The sequence below is a fragment of the Culex quinquefasciatus genome, chromosome 2, assembly GCF_015732765.1.
Source record: "Culex quinquefasciatus strain JHB chromosome 2, VPISU_Cqui_1.0_pri_paternal, whole genome shotgun sequence".
NCBI classification, from domain to species: domain Eukaryota; kingdom Metazoa; phylum Arthropoda; class Insecta; order Diptera; family Culicidae; genus Culex; species Culex quinquefasciatus.
In genome coordinates, this window is record NC_051862.1 from 48,967,735 (window position 1) to 48,981,587 (window position 13,853).

Consider the following 13,853-nt stretch of genomic DNA (forward strand, 5'->3'; position numbering starts at 1 on the left):
GCTCAAAAAGAAATAATGTAATTTTTCTATTTAATATTAATAGAAAATGCATTAGGTCTAACACCCAAAAAAGAGTTTAAAATTTGATTACATCACGGTCAATTTAACCTAAATTTATTCTTACATTATTCTTTAAGCTAAACTCTACTTACGCCAGGCTCCGCGAAGTTTTGACCACAGCACAGCATCATTAGCACAAACGCTATGAACGTGCCTGTAACGAAACAAGGTAATTGCGTAAATTTAAACAATATTCTACAAAGTACTGAATGTGGCAACTTACCTTGCGAAAATGACTGCAAGATCTTCAGAACCTTCATTCTGGATCTACGCCGCATCTGGAAATTTAATCAGAAGAGAGAAAAGGTCAGCATTAGTATTCGAGTTCTAAAGGTATGCAAAACAGTAACTGTCAGTTCCCACGTGTTGAATTTCATTCCAGTTCAAAACAATGCGTAACTGCCATATCAAATTTCATTAACCTATTCGAATCCCAGCTACTGGTCTGTTTCAAATTTGCTACACCTTTTCACGCAAACCGTAAGGCACCTGCTTCCAAATAAAGAAAAAACTAGTCTGGTCACTAGAATGATGAATGAAAACCACACTTCCACATTCTACCTCTCCTTAAAACACTAAAGTAAGGAGGAAACCCGGGGGGAAAGACTTTCGATTGGCTTCGCGGTTCAATCATCTCGCTCGGCGGAGATTTTTTCCCATTGATTCATTCATCGAACGTCCAGTTCACCTGTTCTGGAAACCACGTGCTTCCCGGTTCCCACCTGCCTCAATGCAGAAAAAAAATCGAGGGATTGAAACTGTTCTTCATTCACTGCTTCTGGCGTTCCCAGTCCTATCAATGACCACCAGAAGAGGAGGAGGAAGGAATCAGAATCACATCGTGTACTCATCGAGTAAAGGCAGTGTGAAGGTGGCAAAAACTAAAGGGACAAGCTAAAAAATGAGAAGAAAAGAGAATTGTAAAAAACAGTTGAAAAGAGACCTCAGCATTTAACATCGAGGTCGGTTTGTAAGTTGATACACATTAATAATCGATTGGATTTTGTGGTTTGTCGTTTTTTATCATGTTTTCCTGCGTTTTACGGATGCTTTCTTCACTGTTTTTTTCAGTAGATCGAACTTGGTTGAGAAAAAAAAGTATAAACTATCGACTGGGACATCCTTATTTGCGAGAAGTTCAGGTTGACATGCGGGTAAATGGTGAAGGTTCGGATAGTTAAATAATGAAAAATGATTATAATTTTCTTATTGTTCACATAAAATTTAAGATCTGTCCATTATAGTCAAATTTGAGGGGTTACACTACCATTTTTTTAAAATAATTCATCATTGTATTACAAGTTCACAAACCTTTATAATTTGTGATTTGTTTATCCAACTAGGTAAATGACATGTTCTAAAGTTATCTTTTTTGCGATTTTTTTTATCTACTTTGGTCATTTTGAAGGTTCTTCCGGATCAAATGTAGTAAGAATTATTAAAATTGGATAATTCTCGACTGTCGAATTCCGCCAAAAACCCATTTTCAAAAATGTTCGTAAATTATTGAAAAGAGAAAAAAATGCTATTGTGGAAATTTTATTAATAAATTTAATTTTTATATTATGTTAAGCCAAGCTTATGATATCTTTAAAACCAAATTTACAGTTATTTAATATAAACGTAAAATTTTTCAGTCAAATGAAAATCCGATAGGAATATTACGTGATAAGCTTTCAAATATAAAGTGAAAAGTAACACACATCAATTTATTGTTTTTTTCTGAACTCTTTTCGAAATGCGTTCAAAAAATTTTAGTGGTAAAAAAAGAAAATTTCTAGAGATGAAACACATTAGCTTTTAGGACCTTTAAAAACTCAAGATTTTAAAACATTTCAAATATTTATTAATTTATTGATAGAAAATCTAAATGATTATTATGATTTGAATGAAAAAAAAATAAAATAAAACCTTTTATTAAGTTTATTTTTGTAATTGAGCAATTCTCTAGAATTCCGCAAATGGATTTTTCATTGTTTTTTTTTATTTGTATAAAAAATTGTCTATCGATTCTTTATGTCCAAGCAAGCCATTTTGCATCATAAGTTTCTTCATAGTAGTCTCCATATAATTTTGGTGGCTTTCTATAGAAATGTGATATAAAAACATTCGAAAATCTGTATCTCCAGAGAAGTTTTTTCTGATCGATTTGGTGTCTTCGGCTTATTTGGTGCTATTGAAATGTAAGTCGTTATTTAAATCAGTTAAATGTTTTCAAGATATCATCGATTGAAAATTAAGCTTCAATTGGGTAGAACTTTAAAAAAACGAATGCTTGGTATTTTTAAATCTTTGAATGGCAACCAAAGGTCTTATCAACAATGTCTAAAAAAGCAAATTTTGGAAAATTTTCTCAACTTTTCGAATTTATTTTTTCAAAAAAATTAATAAATAAATAAATAAATTAAAAAAGTGTGATGAAGAATTATTTTTTTTATCCATTTATAATTCAATTTTACATCTAAAAATATTTTTTTGATTTTTTTGGGTAAATCTTTGATAGTTTCTAAAAAAACTTCTTTTTTCCAAAAAATCATAATTCGGCAAATAACAAAACGTCCGTCGCACCCAATAGACCCAAGCCCAGCCGTTGGACAAAGTTTCATACAAATAAAAAAACAATAATTATTAAAATCAGATTTTTTTGCGATGTTCCAGAGAACTGCTCAATGCTGAAAAGAAAGCATTGTAAGTATTGTAAATCTTAAATTCGTTTGAATAAAATATAAAATTTTCCCAAAGGTTTAAAAAGAAGTGTTAAACAAATGATCGTTTTGAACCACTTAACTTCTCTTGTTAGATATTTTTCCTAATTTATTTATGTATTTTTATATGCCTTTTTTCTTGTTTAGTTGTTTTCCAGCCTTTCTTGCTGTTTTGCTTAGTTTTCACCTTTTTTTTGCAATATTTTCTTATCAGCATTAATGTTGCAAAAAAATCCATTAAAAGATAGTTTGAAAAAATAAAAACTAAAATTATAAAATTATTAATTAAACAAAACTTTCTACAAATCATCATGAATCCAATACTGTTCACTAGAAGGTGGTCGAAATAATGTAGCAAGTGCACTGGCACTTGCTTTCCTACATAAACTTTTTCAAAACGAACTCCTACCTTTATTTACAGTCTTGATCAAAAAAGTTGGAAACAGATTAAATATGAATTAAGGTCACAAAAAAAGAATTTATTAGTATAATGGTTGTATTTATTGAATCATGTATTATGTCAACTTATGAATAAATCAAAACATTATAAAACAGCTGAATCTTCTTAAAGCTATTAATTTGTTATCTTGTACCAACATTCCTCAACAATATTTTTCCTTAGGTCCACGTACTCTTGGTTGGTTTGCACTTTAGTTTGCCGCAATAGTTTTGCTTGTACCGGGAGTAGCACTGACATCTGGGAGCTGGAACTATACATTGGAGGATTCAAGTAGGTTTGATAATATTATCCTTTCCCCTTGTACCGTACCGTGATCGTAGTATTCAACATCCTGCGCACTGGTGAATGCCGCGATGATTGATATCAGCAAAATAAGCAGCTGAAATAAGGTTTAATATCTGATAATTTCTTCTTGCGTGAACATCATGGAAAATTTTGCACTCACAAATCCCACTTTAACCATTTCGATTTTGACGAGTAAACAGCTACTTATTATTTCAACCAAACACAACGGAGACTGTTTTCAAATTAATCGTCTCGGTCTCGGTGGCTAGTCTGGCTGATAACGCGCGTTACTTCGATTCAGTTAATCGTAGAGGCTTTGCAAGTGGTGTGTGTGGTGGTTCTGAATACGATTCGGAGTGGCGCGCTTCCGTTGAGTAAAACCAGAATCTCACTGTGGAAGCCGTACGTGACCTGTTGACTTTACAATCAGTTTGGGAGGTTGGGTTGTTCTCATTAGTTTCAATTAATCAGAACATCTTTTTTTTTTTTAATTTATGAACAGTATTTTTTTTAATTGAAATTTCTTTAAAAAAACTATTATTATTATATTATTATGATCCTATCATCAATTTTCATTTATTAGAATTACTTCTCCATTGAGCAATTCTCTACGAAATCGGTCTTTTTTCTTAAATTTTGATTTTTGTATTTTTTAATCCGACTGAAACTTTTTAGGTGCCTTTGGTATGCCCAAAGAAGCCATTTTGCATCATTAGTTTGTCCATATAATTTTCCATACAAATTTGGCAGCTGTCCATACAAAAATGATATGTGATAAATCAAAAATCTGTATCTTTTGAAGGAATTTTTTGATCGATTTGGTGTCTTCGGCAAAGTTGTAAGTATGGATATGGATTACACTGAAAAAAATGATCCACGGTAAAAAAATTTGGTGATTTTTAATTTAACTTTTTGTCACTAAAACTTGATTTGCAAAAAAACACTATATTAATTTCTTTTTTTTTTATATGTTTTAGAGGACATCAAATGCCAACTTTTCAGAAATTTCCAGGTTGTGCAAAACATCTTTGAGCGAGTTATGAATTTTTGAATCAATACTGATTTTTTTTTTAAAATCGAAAAATCGGTCGCAAAAATTTTTTAACTTCATTTTTTCATGTAAAATCAAATTTGCAATCAAAAAGTACTGTAGTGAAATTTTGATAAAATGCACCGTTTTCAAGTTAAATCCATTTTTAGGTGACTTTTTTGAAAATAGTCGAAGTTTTTCATTTTTTTAAATTTGTGCACATGTTTGCCCACCTTTATAAAAAATAAAAAGCTGAGAAAATTCTCTATATTTTGCTATTTTGAACTTTGTTGATACGACCCTTAGTTGCTGAGATATTGCCATGCAAAAGTTTAAAAACAGGAAAATTGATGTTTTCTAAGTCCCACCAAACAACACACCATTTTCTAATGTCGATATCTCAGCAACTAATGGTCCGATTTTCAATGTTTAAATATGAAACATTCGTGAAATATTTCGATCGTTTCGAAAAAAATATTTTCAAATTTTTTAAACCAAGACTAACATTTCGAAAGGGCCAAACATTCAATATTACGCCTTTTTATAAGGTTAGTCTTGGTTTGAAAATTTTGAAAATATTTTTTCGAAAAGATCGGAAAATTTCACGAATGTTTCATAGTTTAACATTAAAAATTGGACCATTATTTGCTGAGATATCGACATTAGAAAATTGTGTGTTTGGGTGGGACTTAGAAAACATCAATTTTCCTATTTTTAAACCTTTGCATGGCAATATCTCAGCAACTAAGGGTCGTATTAACAAAGTTCAAAAATGCAAAATATAGAGCATTTTCTCAGCTTTTCAAAAATATTTTTTTCAAAGGTGGGCAAACATGTGCACTAATTTAAAAAAATGAAAAACTTCGACTATTTTTAAAAAAGTCACCTAAAAATGGATTTAACTTGAAAATGGTGCATTTTATCAAAATTTCACTACAGTACTTTTTGATTGCAAATTTGATTTTACATCGATAAATGAAGTTGAAAAATTTTTGCGACCAATTTTTCGATTTTTTGAAAAAAATCAGTATTGATTCAAAAATTCATAACTCGCTCAAAGATTTTTTGCACAACCTGGAATTTCTGAAAAGTTGGCATTTGATGTCCTCTAAAACATATAAAAAAAAAGAAATTAATATAGTGTTTTTTTGCAAATCAAGTTTTAGTGACATAAAACTAAATAAAAAATCACCATATTTTTTTACCGTGTATCATTTTTTTTCAGTGTAGTCCATATCCATACCTACAACTTTGCCGAAGACACCAAATCGATGAAAAAATTCCTTCAAAAGATACAGATTTTTGAATTTTCATGCATCATTTTTGTATGGCCAGCTGCCAAATTTGTATGGAAAATTATATGGACAAACTAATAATGCAAAATGGCTTCTTTGGGCATACCAAAGGCACCAAAAAAGTTTCAGTCGGATTAAAAAATACAAAAAAAATCGAATGACCGAAATCTGAGAGAACTGCTCCATTATGCTTTGCAATATAATTTGTTACCATTTTGAAATTATGTTTAGGGGTAAAAGATAGCTTTGTTCTAGAAAGTTGTGCGAAATTAACACAATCTCACTTTAGAACACAAAAAAAAATTAAAAATGTTCGGATTGAGTTACACCAATTTTTCTAAAAAGTGCTGCATGAATCTTCCAAGAGATCTTTTTTCTTTGTTTTTACGTGTATAGAAAACAATTGAAATTGATTCAAAACATTATTTTATTTACATTAAATGTTTGATAAACTTATCAACTACAAATCCCTTACGCATTCGACGTTAAATTAGTCTTCCTACTTTTTTGTTACAATAAATTGTTTCAAAAAGTGCCTTAAGAGAGGTTTGCATTTTTACAGTCACTGAAATCAGTCTTAATTTTCAATGATTGAATTAGTTTTTCGTACATAGTAGAATTTTATCTGAGTGTAAAACGCATCAAAAATCTAATAATAGTTTCCCAACTTAACCCGGCCATATCTTTCTGACCACGACTGTACCTCCCCGGCTGCACCAGTAGACTCCGAGAGAAGGACTTGAACGAATGTACGTCTGAAAAAGCGACCAACCCAAAAAGGCGAGGAAATCGACCAAAGCACGACGACGACTGTGGCGGCGGCGCTTCTTCATCACGATCTTTCGCGCGCTCGGAAGCTCCTCAGCCCCTTTGACTGCAGAGAGGGGAAGGGCGCTAAGAAAACCGCGAAAAATGTCGGCTTCTGCGCTTCACGGACGGGCTCGGATTTTTCCGTTCCTCTCTTTTTTTCTCTTTTCCTTTTGGAAAGCCGCCTCCCGGCTTTAGAGGTGTAATACCGGTCGCGTGGTTGAATTTGTTTTGCATTTTTATGCTTCTTTTTTCTGTTTGAGTTTTCTCTTTGCTTTGATTGTTATTGTTCCACCTGCTTCAAGTTAGATGCCGATTATTGTATTGTTTATATATTAAGCGACCAAATCTGTAACAACTTTTCAATAGGGCGAAACCCTCAGATGTAAACAAACTGAGTTTTTGTCAGAATCATATAAAGCGAACAAAACTGATTCTAAAACACCCTCCATCATCACAAAATTCCGAAAATACGTAGTTTTACAAGCAAAAAACAAAAGGGCTAATCAACAACATCAATCAAAACAAACCAATGTGAGTTTCCGCCCTTGTGTTTTCATCCAATCACGAGGGGCGAATGTAGTGTTTTCTGCAAGTTCCGACGTATATTTAGAAACACTAAATTTTCGTTATAATTTAGTGAATTTTAACCTGACAATCCTCAAAATGGATCAAAATGTATGTTTTTGATGTCTCTGACCACAATTCCACAACAAACACAGATTTGTATGATCCTTAATACATAATTTTTTAATTTCAATTATTGTAGTATCGGATCTGGTCTGGATTCACAATCTAGATATGAAGGTCCATAATTTACCGGTTCTTGGGACATCCGGGGATTCTGGGTCGAGCAGTTGCAGGACAAAAAGTTAGTGTAGGGAGGTTGCCGTACAAAATCATCGCCTCCGTAACCATCGAAGCAATGCAAAGATTGAGAAGGCAGGATGGTGTCTCCCACTTCCGGCGGGGACACCCCAAGGAGCGTCACTTCAATATAGACCACATCGTCAAACCAACTTGCTACTTACGGTGTATCCTGGTTCAACGATTCTTGGCCTGAATCGGACTCCTTCTGAAGGCTTTCTAGACCAATTTTTTTATCACTGAGGTTGCAAATATCACTGTATTATCACTGACTGTAACGTTTCACAATGATAAAATAGTTGTTTCACCACTTTTTTCTTTAAAAACCCGAAAAATGAACAAAAAACAAAAGGGCGAATCTGTTGTTTACTTTTGCTTTGCGGCGTAACCTGACGGGCTAAACCGTTGTTTTGGTTGAGTGGGTGGCGAATATGGTGGGGCGAAAATGGAGGCACGCTCTTCAAAAAGGCGTAATTTGTTTTTCTCAATTTTTAATAGCAAAAACACCTTAATTAATTTCAAATTGCTATCTATGATGAAATTATTGCTATTTTCTATTACGTTTTGACAAAATTGATGGTTTTCATGCTAATTTGTGGAAATAGGAATTGATCGGAATTGCAAAATTTTGAATGTTGATTTTCCCGAAATGGCAGGATCGTAGGTTTCGCCCTTTTGAAATGTTGTTACTGAAATGTCTTGTTTGACGTTTTGTTTTGCATTCTTAGAACGGATTCAAATGGTAATTTGTATGTACACATCTTTCACATATTAATGTTTTCTATAAATATGAAAACTTGTCAGTCTAGTTTTTATTTTTTTTTTCTACTGAAAGCCACATTCTATTTTATCCCTGAATATTATTATTTTTACAAAAAAAAAGTCAACAATTCTTGCCAATTTTCAGATTCTTTTTTGTTGTGTAAATTGGAAACCAACGGCAGAGACAGCTTGGCTGATGCGATGCTAGTAGATCCAGCTCCGTAGGATGCTAGTGTAAAAACAGGTTTGCTGTACAGCCTGACTTAATGTTGGTGGTCAACTCTCTCTGGTCTTACGAGTTGTATCATGGATACTGGCTGGAAAGGTAGAGTCAAATCGGACTGGGGAGGGGATCCAGCGATCGCTAGCGAAGCTGGGATGGAAAAGTTCAGGTGAAGTGGTAGTCTACGGTGAATTACAAACAAACGGTAAATTACAAAACGGTATTGGGTTATATACCACTATTTTTGCAAGTCTTTTCCAACAGTGAATTTAATTTCCTAGGAAAAGAGGTCCAGTAATAAATAAGGAAGAGTATCTTAATTAATTACTCAGTTCGGGTCTAACTTAAATCATCATCTAAATCATTACTCGATCCAATCCATTTCTTTGCTTTCAAGTTATTAGAGTATCAACTCCATTCAGGACACGATGTCATATGAGAATTTCCATCAGAAATGCTAACAAAAAAGTACACTTTTTTGCATTTTAGAACCACTAGTCTCATAAGTGTGATAGACAACTCATTTGAAAGCAAATTTTACGTTCTATTTTGCATTGGTCTTTTTTGATTTTTCGAAAAAAAGTGAAAGTTCATATAAAGTTTAATGGATTGTGCACAAAAATCGTTTTTTAGCGTGTTTGTAGCTAAACATTATAAATATTATTTTAAAAAATTGTGAAACAATTCATCTAACTGAACTTTAAAGTGACAGGTAAACTATGTAAATGGTCAAAATCGACTCGTGAAAGATAGGGAGAAGTTTTGCCTGATTTGCTAATTTTGCAGAACCTTTATTGTTTCTGTTAGATTTCACATGTTTGACACGGATCGACAATATTGTATTAAATGTCAGGCGAATCATTGAATCGTTTAACAAAATTTACCAACAACTGGAAATAAAATTTGCAAGAGCCTTATTTAGTTAGACCTTAAGAGTTTCTTAGTTTAATATCAAAATCAAATTATTCGCTCTACAGCATTGCCTTGGCGTTCTCGATTGCGAGATTCCTACTCGAAACTAGGTGTTCGAAGGTTTGATTGTTGAGGCAATTGCAAACCTCTTTTTACACCTTAGCTTCCATCCACCCCGGGATTCGAACTGATGACCTTTGGATTGTTAGTCCAACTGCCTACCAGCGACTCCACCGAGGCAGGACCCAGGGAGACGACTCCAACACCTGGATTGAGATCAGTGTCTTGCGAACCTTCGTGGTGAACGGACACTAGAGCTGCGGTATTTTTTACTACCTAAGCTCAGAGTTATTTCAAAACAAAATTCACAGTCTTTTTAAAGACTACCTGAGTTATTTTCCAAAATTCTAAACAGTCTTTTCAAGACTAACCCCGCCTGAAATTTTGTTGTATTTTACAAACGAAGCCATCTTTTAAGAGAACTTTGCTTGCAAAATGCGTCAAAACAAAGGTAAACGCAAATCTTCTGAAGATTTGGTCGTTACGTCGGTGAAGCGTTTGAACGCTAAACCGGCTAACGGAAACAGAAAAAGAAAACAGCCTCTTCTGAGGTCTGATTCTGATTCTGAATGTGAGGTCAATCCTCCAATTCCATTGACAAACAGTTTCGGTGTTTTATCCGAAACTGATGACAAGGAACCTTCTCCTCGTACTGAGCCTTCTGCCGTCGAGAAACGAGTAAAGGCTCCGCCAATTGTTGTGACTTCCGTCTCCGATTTGGCCAGCTTTCGAACGCAACTGAAGAATTGCAAGGAAACTTGCAATTTGAAGTTTCGTTCCAGCTTGGTCGAAGAGGAGAATGTCGCTTGTTGACGGAATCTTTACAAGATCACCAAACTTTTGTTGGTTATTTGAAAACCACAAACACAATTTCTACACGTATGAGACCAAGAATGCTCGGCCATTCAAGGCGGTCTTGAAAGGTCTCTCCAACGACTTGTCGGTGGATGAGATCAAAAACGAACTTAAGGTGTTGCTTGGCTTTGCCCCATCCCAAGTAATACCAATGAAGAAAAATCAAACGGGAATATTTCTCGCTTTGGTTTGACTTCACAATTTTATCTGATTCATTTCAACAGAAATGAAATCAACAATTTGAAACTTTTGGACAAAGTTCAGTTTTTGTTCCATGTACGGGTAAAGTGGGAGCATTTTAAGAAACATGGCGGTAATGGCCAGAATCTGACCCAGTGCCGGCGTTGCCAGGCATTCGGTCACGGTACTGATCATTGCGCCATGGTCCAAAATGCATGGTTTGCGGGGATTCTTCTCACGACAAGGACAATTGTCCCGTGAAAGAAGTCACCCAATTTAAATGTGCAAATTGTGGTGGAAATCACAAATCAAATTTCTGGGATTGCCCCATCAGAAAAAGGTTTTGGATTCTCGTGCTAAGCATCAGCCGAAATCCAAACCGAAATTTTCTCAAAGTCAGGTTGTACCTGCATCTTTAAATCAAACGTTCGTGCTGTCTCACTCGAACAATTCTAGAAATACCCCTACCGTGGAAAAGTTAGGTAACAACAATGGCATTTCTTATGCTAACGTCGTTTCAGGTTCGGGTTCATCCACGAATTTTAAATCCTCTACCAATCTTTCTGAAATTGGGCAGGTACCTCAAATCTCATTTTAAAATTTTTCTGCTGGCAACGCTTTGGGATCTTCTGATCTCGGCGATGTTACGTTTGAAAAAATGACTTTTTTGCAAAACTCACTGTTTGGTTTGATTCAAACAATGAGTAATGCTACATCCATGATGGAAGCAATCCAGATTGGATTAAAATTTGCGAATGATGTTGTTCTTACCCTGAAGTTTAATCATGGATCTAAGTAATTCCATCAATATTATGAATTTTAATGCTCGCTCTTTAAAAGCGAAAGAAAATGAATTTTTCAACTTTTACGAGTTCATAACGTGCATGTTGCTGTTATAACCGAAACATTTTTAAAAACTGGCACTTATTTGAAAAGTGATCCAGATTATAAAGTTATAACTAATAACCGAATGAATCGAAATGGCGGTGGAGTTGCAATAGTTATCCACCGTAGTATGATTTATAGCACGTTACGTGACTTTAAGTTAAAAGTTATTGAAAGTTTGGGCATTGAACTTGAAAATTATGATTGCAGCTGCATATTTGCCATTCCAATGCACTGGGGAAAATAAAAATTATTTCAAAGGGGATTTGAATAAACTTACTCGGCATAGATCTCGATTTTTGATCATCGGTGATTTTAATGCCAAACACCAATCTTGGAATAATTCAAAAGTAAATTCCAATGGTAAAATTCTGTTCAGAGATTGCACTTCTGGTCTTTATTCGGTTTTATACCCGAATGGGCCAACTTGCTTTTCTTCTGTTAGAAATCCATCAACAATTGATTTGGTGTTGACAAATCAAAGTCAGTATTGTGGTCCTTTAGTGACTCATGCTGATTTTGATTCTGATCATCTTCCAGTAACTTTTTCACTTTCTCATGAAGCAGTTACCAGACCCAATAGTTCTGTGTTTAATTACCACAAAGCTAATTGGGACAGGTATCAGCATCATATTGAGAATAATTTAAATCATGATTTTGTTTTAGAAACCAAAGCTGATATTGATTCAGCCTTGGAATCTTTAACTAATGCAATTTTGGATGCTAGGAATATTGCTATTCCTAAAGTCCAAGTCAAATTTGATTCTCCCATTATTGATGACGATCTTCAGCTTCTGATTCGTCTGAAAAATGTTCGCCGAAGACAGTATCAACGTTCTCGTGATCCTGCACTGAAGCGAATTCAAAAAGATTTGCAAAAGGTTATTGACCACAGATTCACTCTCCTGCGAAATGAAAAGTTCGCAAGAGATGTCGAACAAATTAAACCTTATTCCAAACCTTTTTGGAAACTTTCAAAGGTTCTTAAGAAACCAAAAACCCATCCCTTCTTTAAAAGATGGTGATAATATTCTATTAACTAATGGGAAAAAGCTCAAAAACTTGCTCAGCAGTTTGAGAGTGCTCATAATTTCAACTTGAATGTTTTGAGTCCTATTGAAAATCAAATTTCAATAGAATTTCAGAATATTGTTGAACAAGAATTTTCATCAGATGAAGTTTTTAATACGGATCTGAATGAAATAAAATCTATTATCAAAAAATTTAAAAATATGAAAGCCCCTGGTGAGGATGGCATTTTTACATTTTAATTAAAAATTACCAGAAGCAACTTTAAGTTGCTTGGTCAAAATTTTCAACAAATGTTTTGATTTGGCATATTTTCCCAGTAGTTGGAAAAATGCCAAAGTAATTCCGATTTTGAAACCGGATAAAATCCTGCTGAAGCCTCAAGCTATCGGCCCATTAGTTTGCTTTCATCTATTAGTAAATTATTCGAAAGAATAATTCTTAATAGAATGATGACGCACATTAATGAAAATTCAATTTTCGCTGATGAGCAGTTTGGATTTCGCCTTGGGCATTCAACTACTCATCAGTTGTTGAGAGTTTCAAATTTAATTCGAAGCAACAAATCTGAGGGCTATTCTACTGGCGCTGCTCTTCTAGACATAGAAAAAGCATTTGACAGTGTTTGGCATAAAGGTTTGATTGCGAAATTGAAAAGGTTTAATTTTCCGATTTATATCGTGAAAATTATTCAAAATTATTTGACGGATCGTACTCTGCAGGTATGTTATCAGAATAGCAAATCTGATCAACTACCTGTACGTGCTGGCGTCCCTCAAGGAAGCATTTTGGGTCCAATTTTATACAATATTTTTACTTCTGACTTGCCTGATTTGCCCCCAGGATGTCAGAAATCACTTTTTGCTGATGACACAAGCATCTCCGCCAAAGGCAGAAGCCTTCGTGTCATCACAAGAAGATTACAAAGCTTGGATATTTTCAATTCTTATTTGAAAGAATGGAAAATTACTCCAAATGCTGCAAAACTCAACTTATTATTTTCCCTCACAAACCAAGGGCTGATTTTCTTAAACCAAAAGTCATCACATTATAAAGATGAATGAGGTAAATTTAAAGTGGGAGGATCAAGTGAAATATCTTGGACTTGGTTTTGACAAAAACCTTACTTACAAGGATCACATTGAAAGTATCCAGGTTAAATGTAACAAATATATTAAATGTTTGTATCCACTTATAAACAGGAATTCTAGACTTTGTCTCAAGAATAAACTGTTAATTTATAAACAAATTTTCAGACCTGCCATGCTTTATGCTGTGCCGATCTGGACAAGCTGTTGCTTAACCAGGAAGAAAAAACTTCAGAGGATTCAGAACAAAATTCTGAAAATGATTCTGAAACTTCCTCCTGGTTCAGCACCAGTGAACTTCATCAATTAGCCGAAGTTGACACTTTGGATGTTATGTCCAATAAGATAAT

At 34.1% G+C, this 13,853-nt stretch overlaps 1 protein-coding gene across 1 annotated transcript in view; it reads right to left on the reverse strand.

Moving 5' to 3' along the window:
* Positions 1-13,853, reverse strand: part of LOC6046762 (myb-like protein Q) — a 169,293-nt gene that overhangs the window by 8,098 nt on the left and 147,342 nt on the right. The window contains exons 3-4 of the mRNA XM_038252339.1: positions 284-338; positions 153-214 (exon numbers count right to left, since the gene is read on the reverse strand). Coding sequence (XP_038108267.1) covers positions 153-214; positions 284-338 — 117 coding nt within the window. The remainder of the gene's footprint in view (positions 1-152; positions 215-283; positions 339-13,853) is intronic.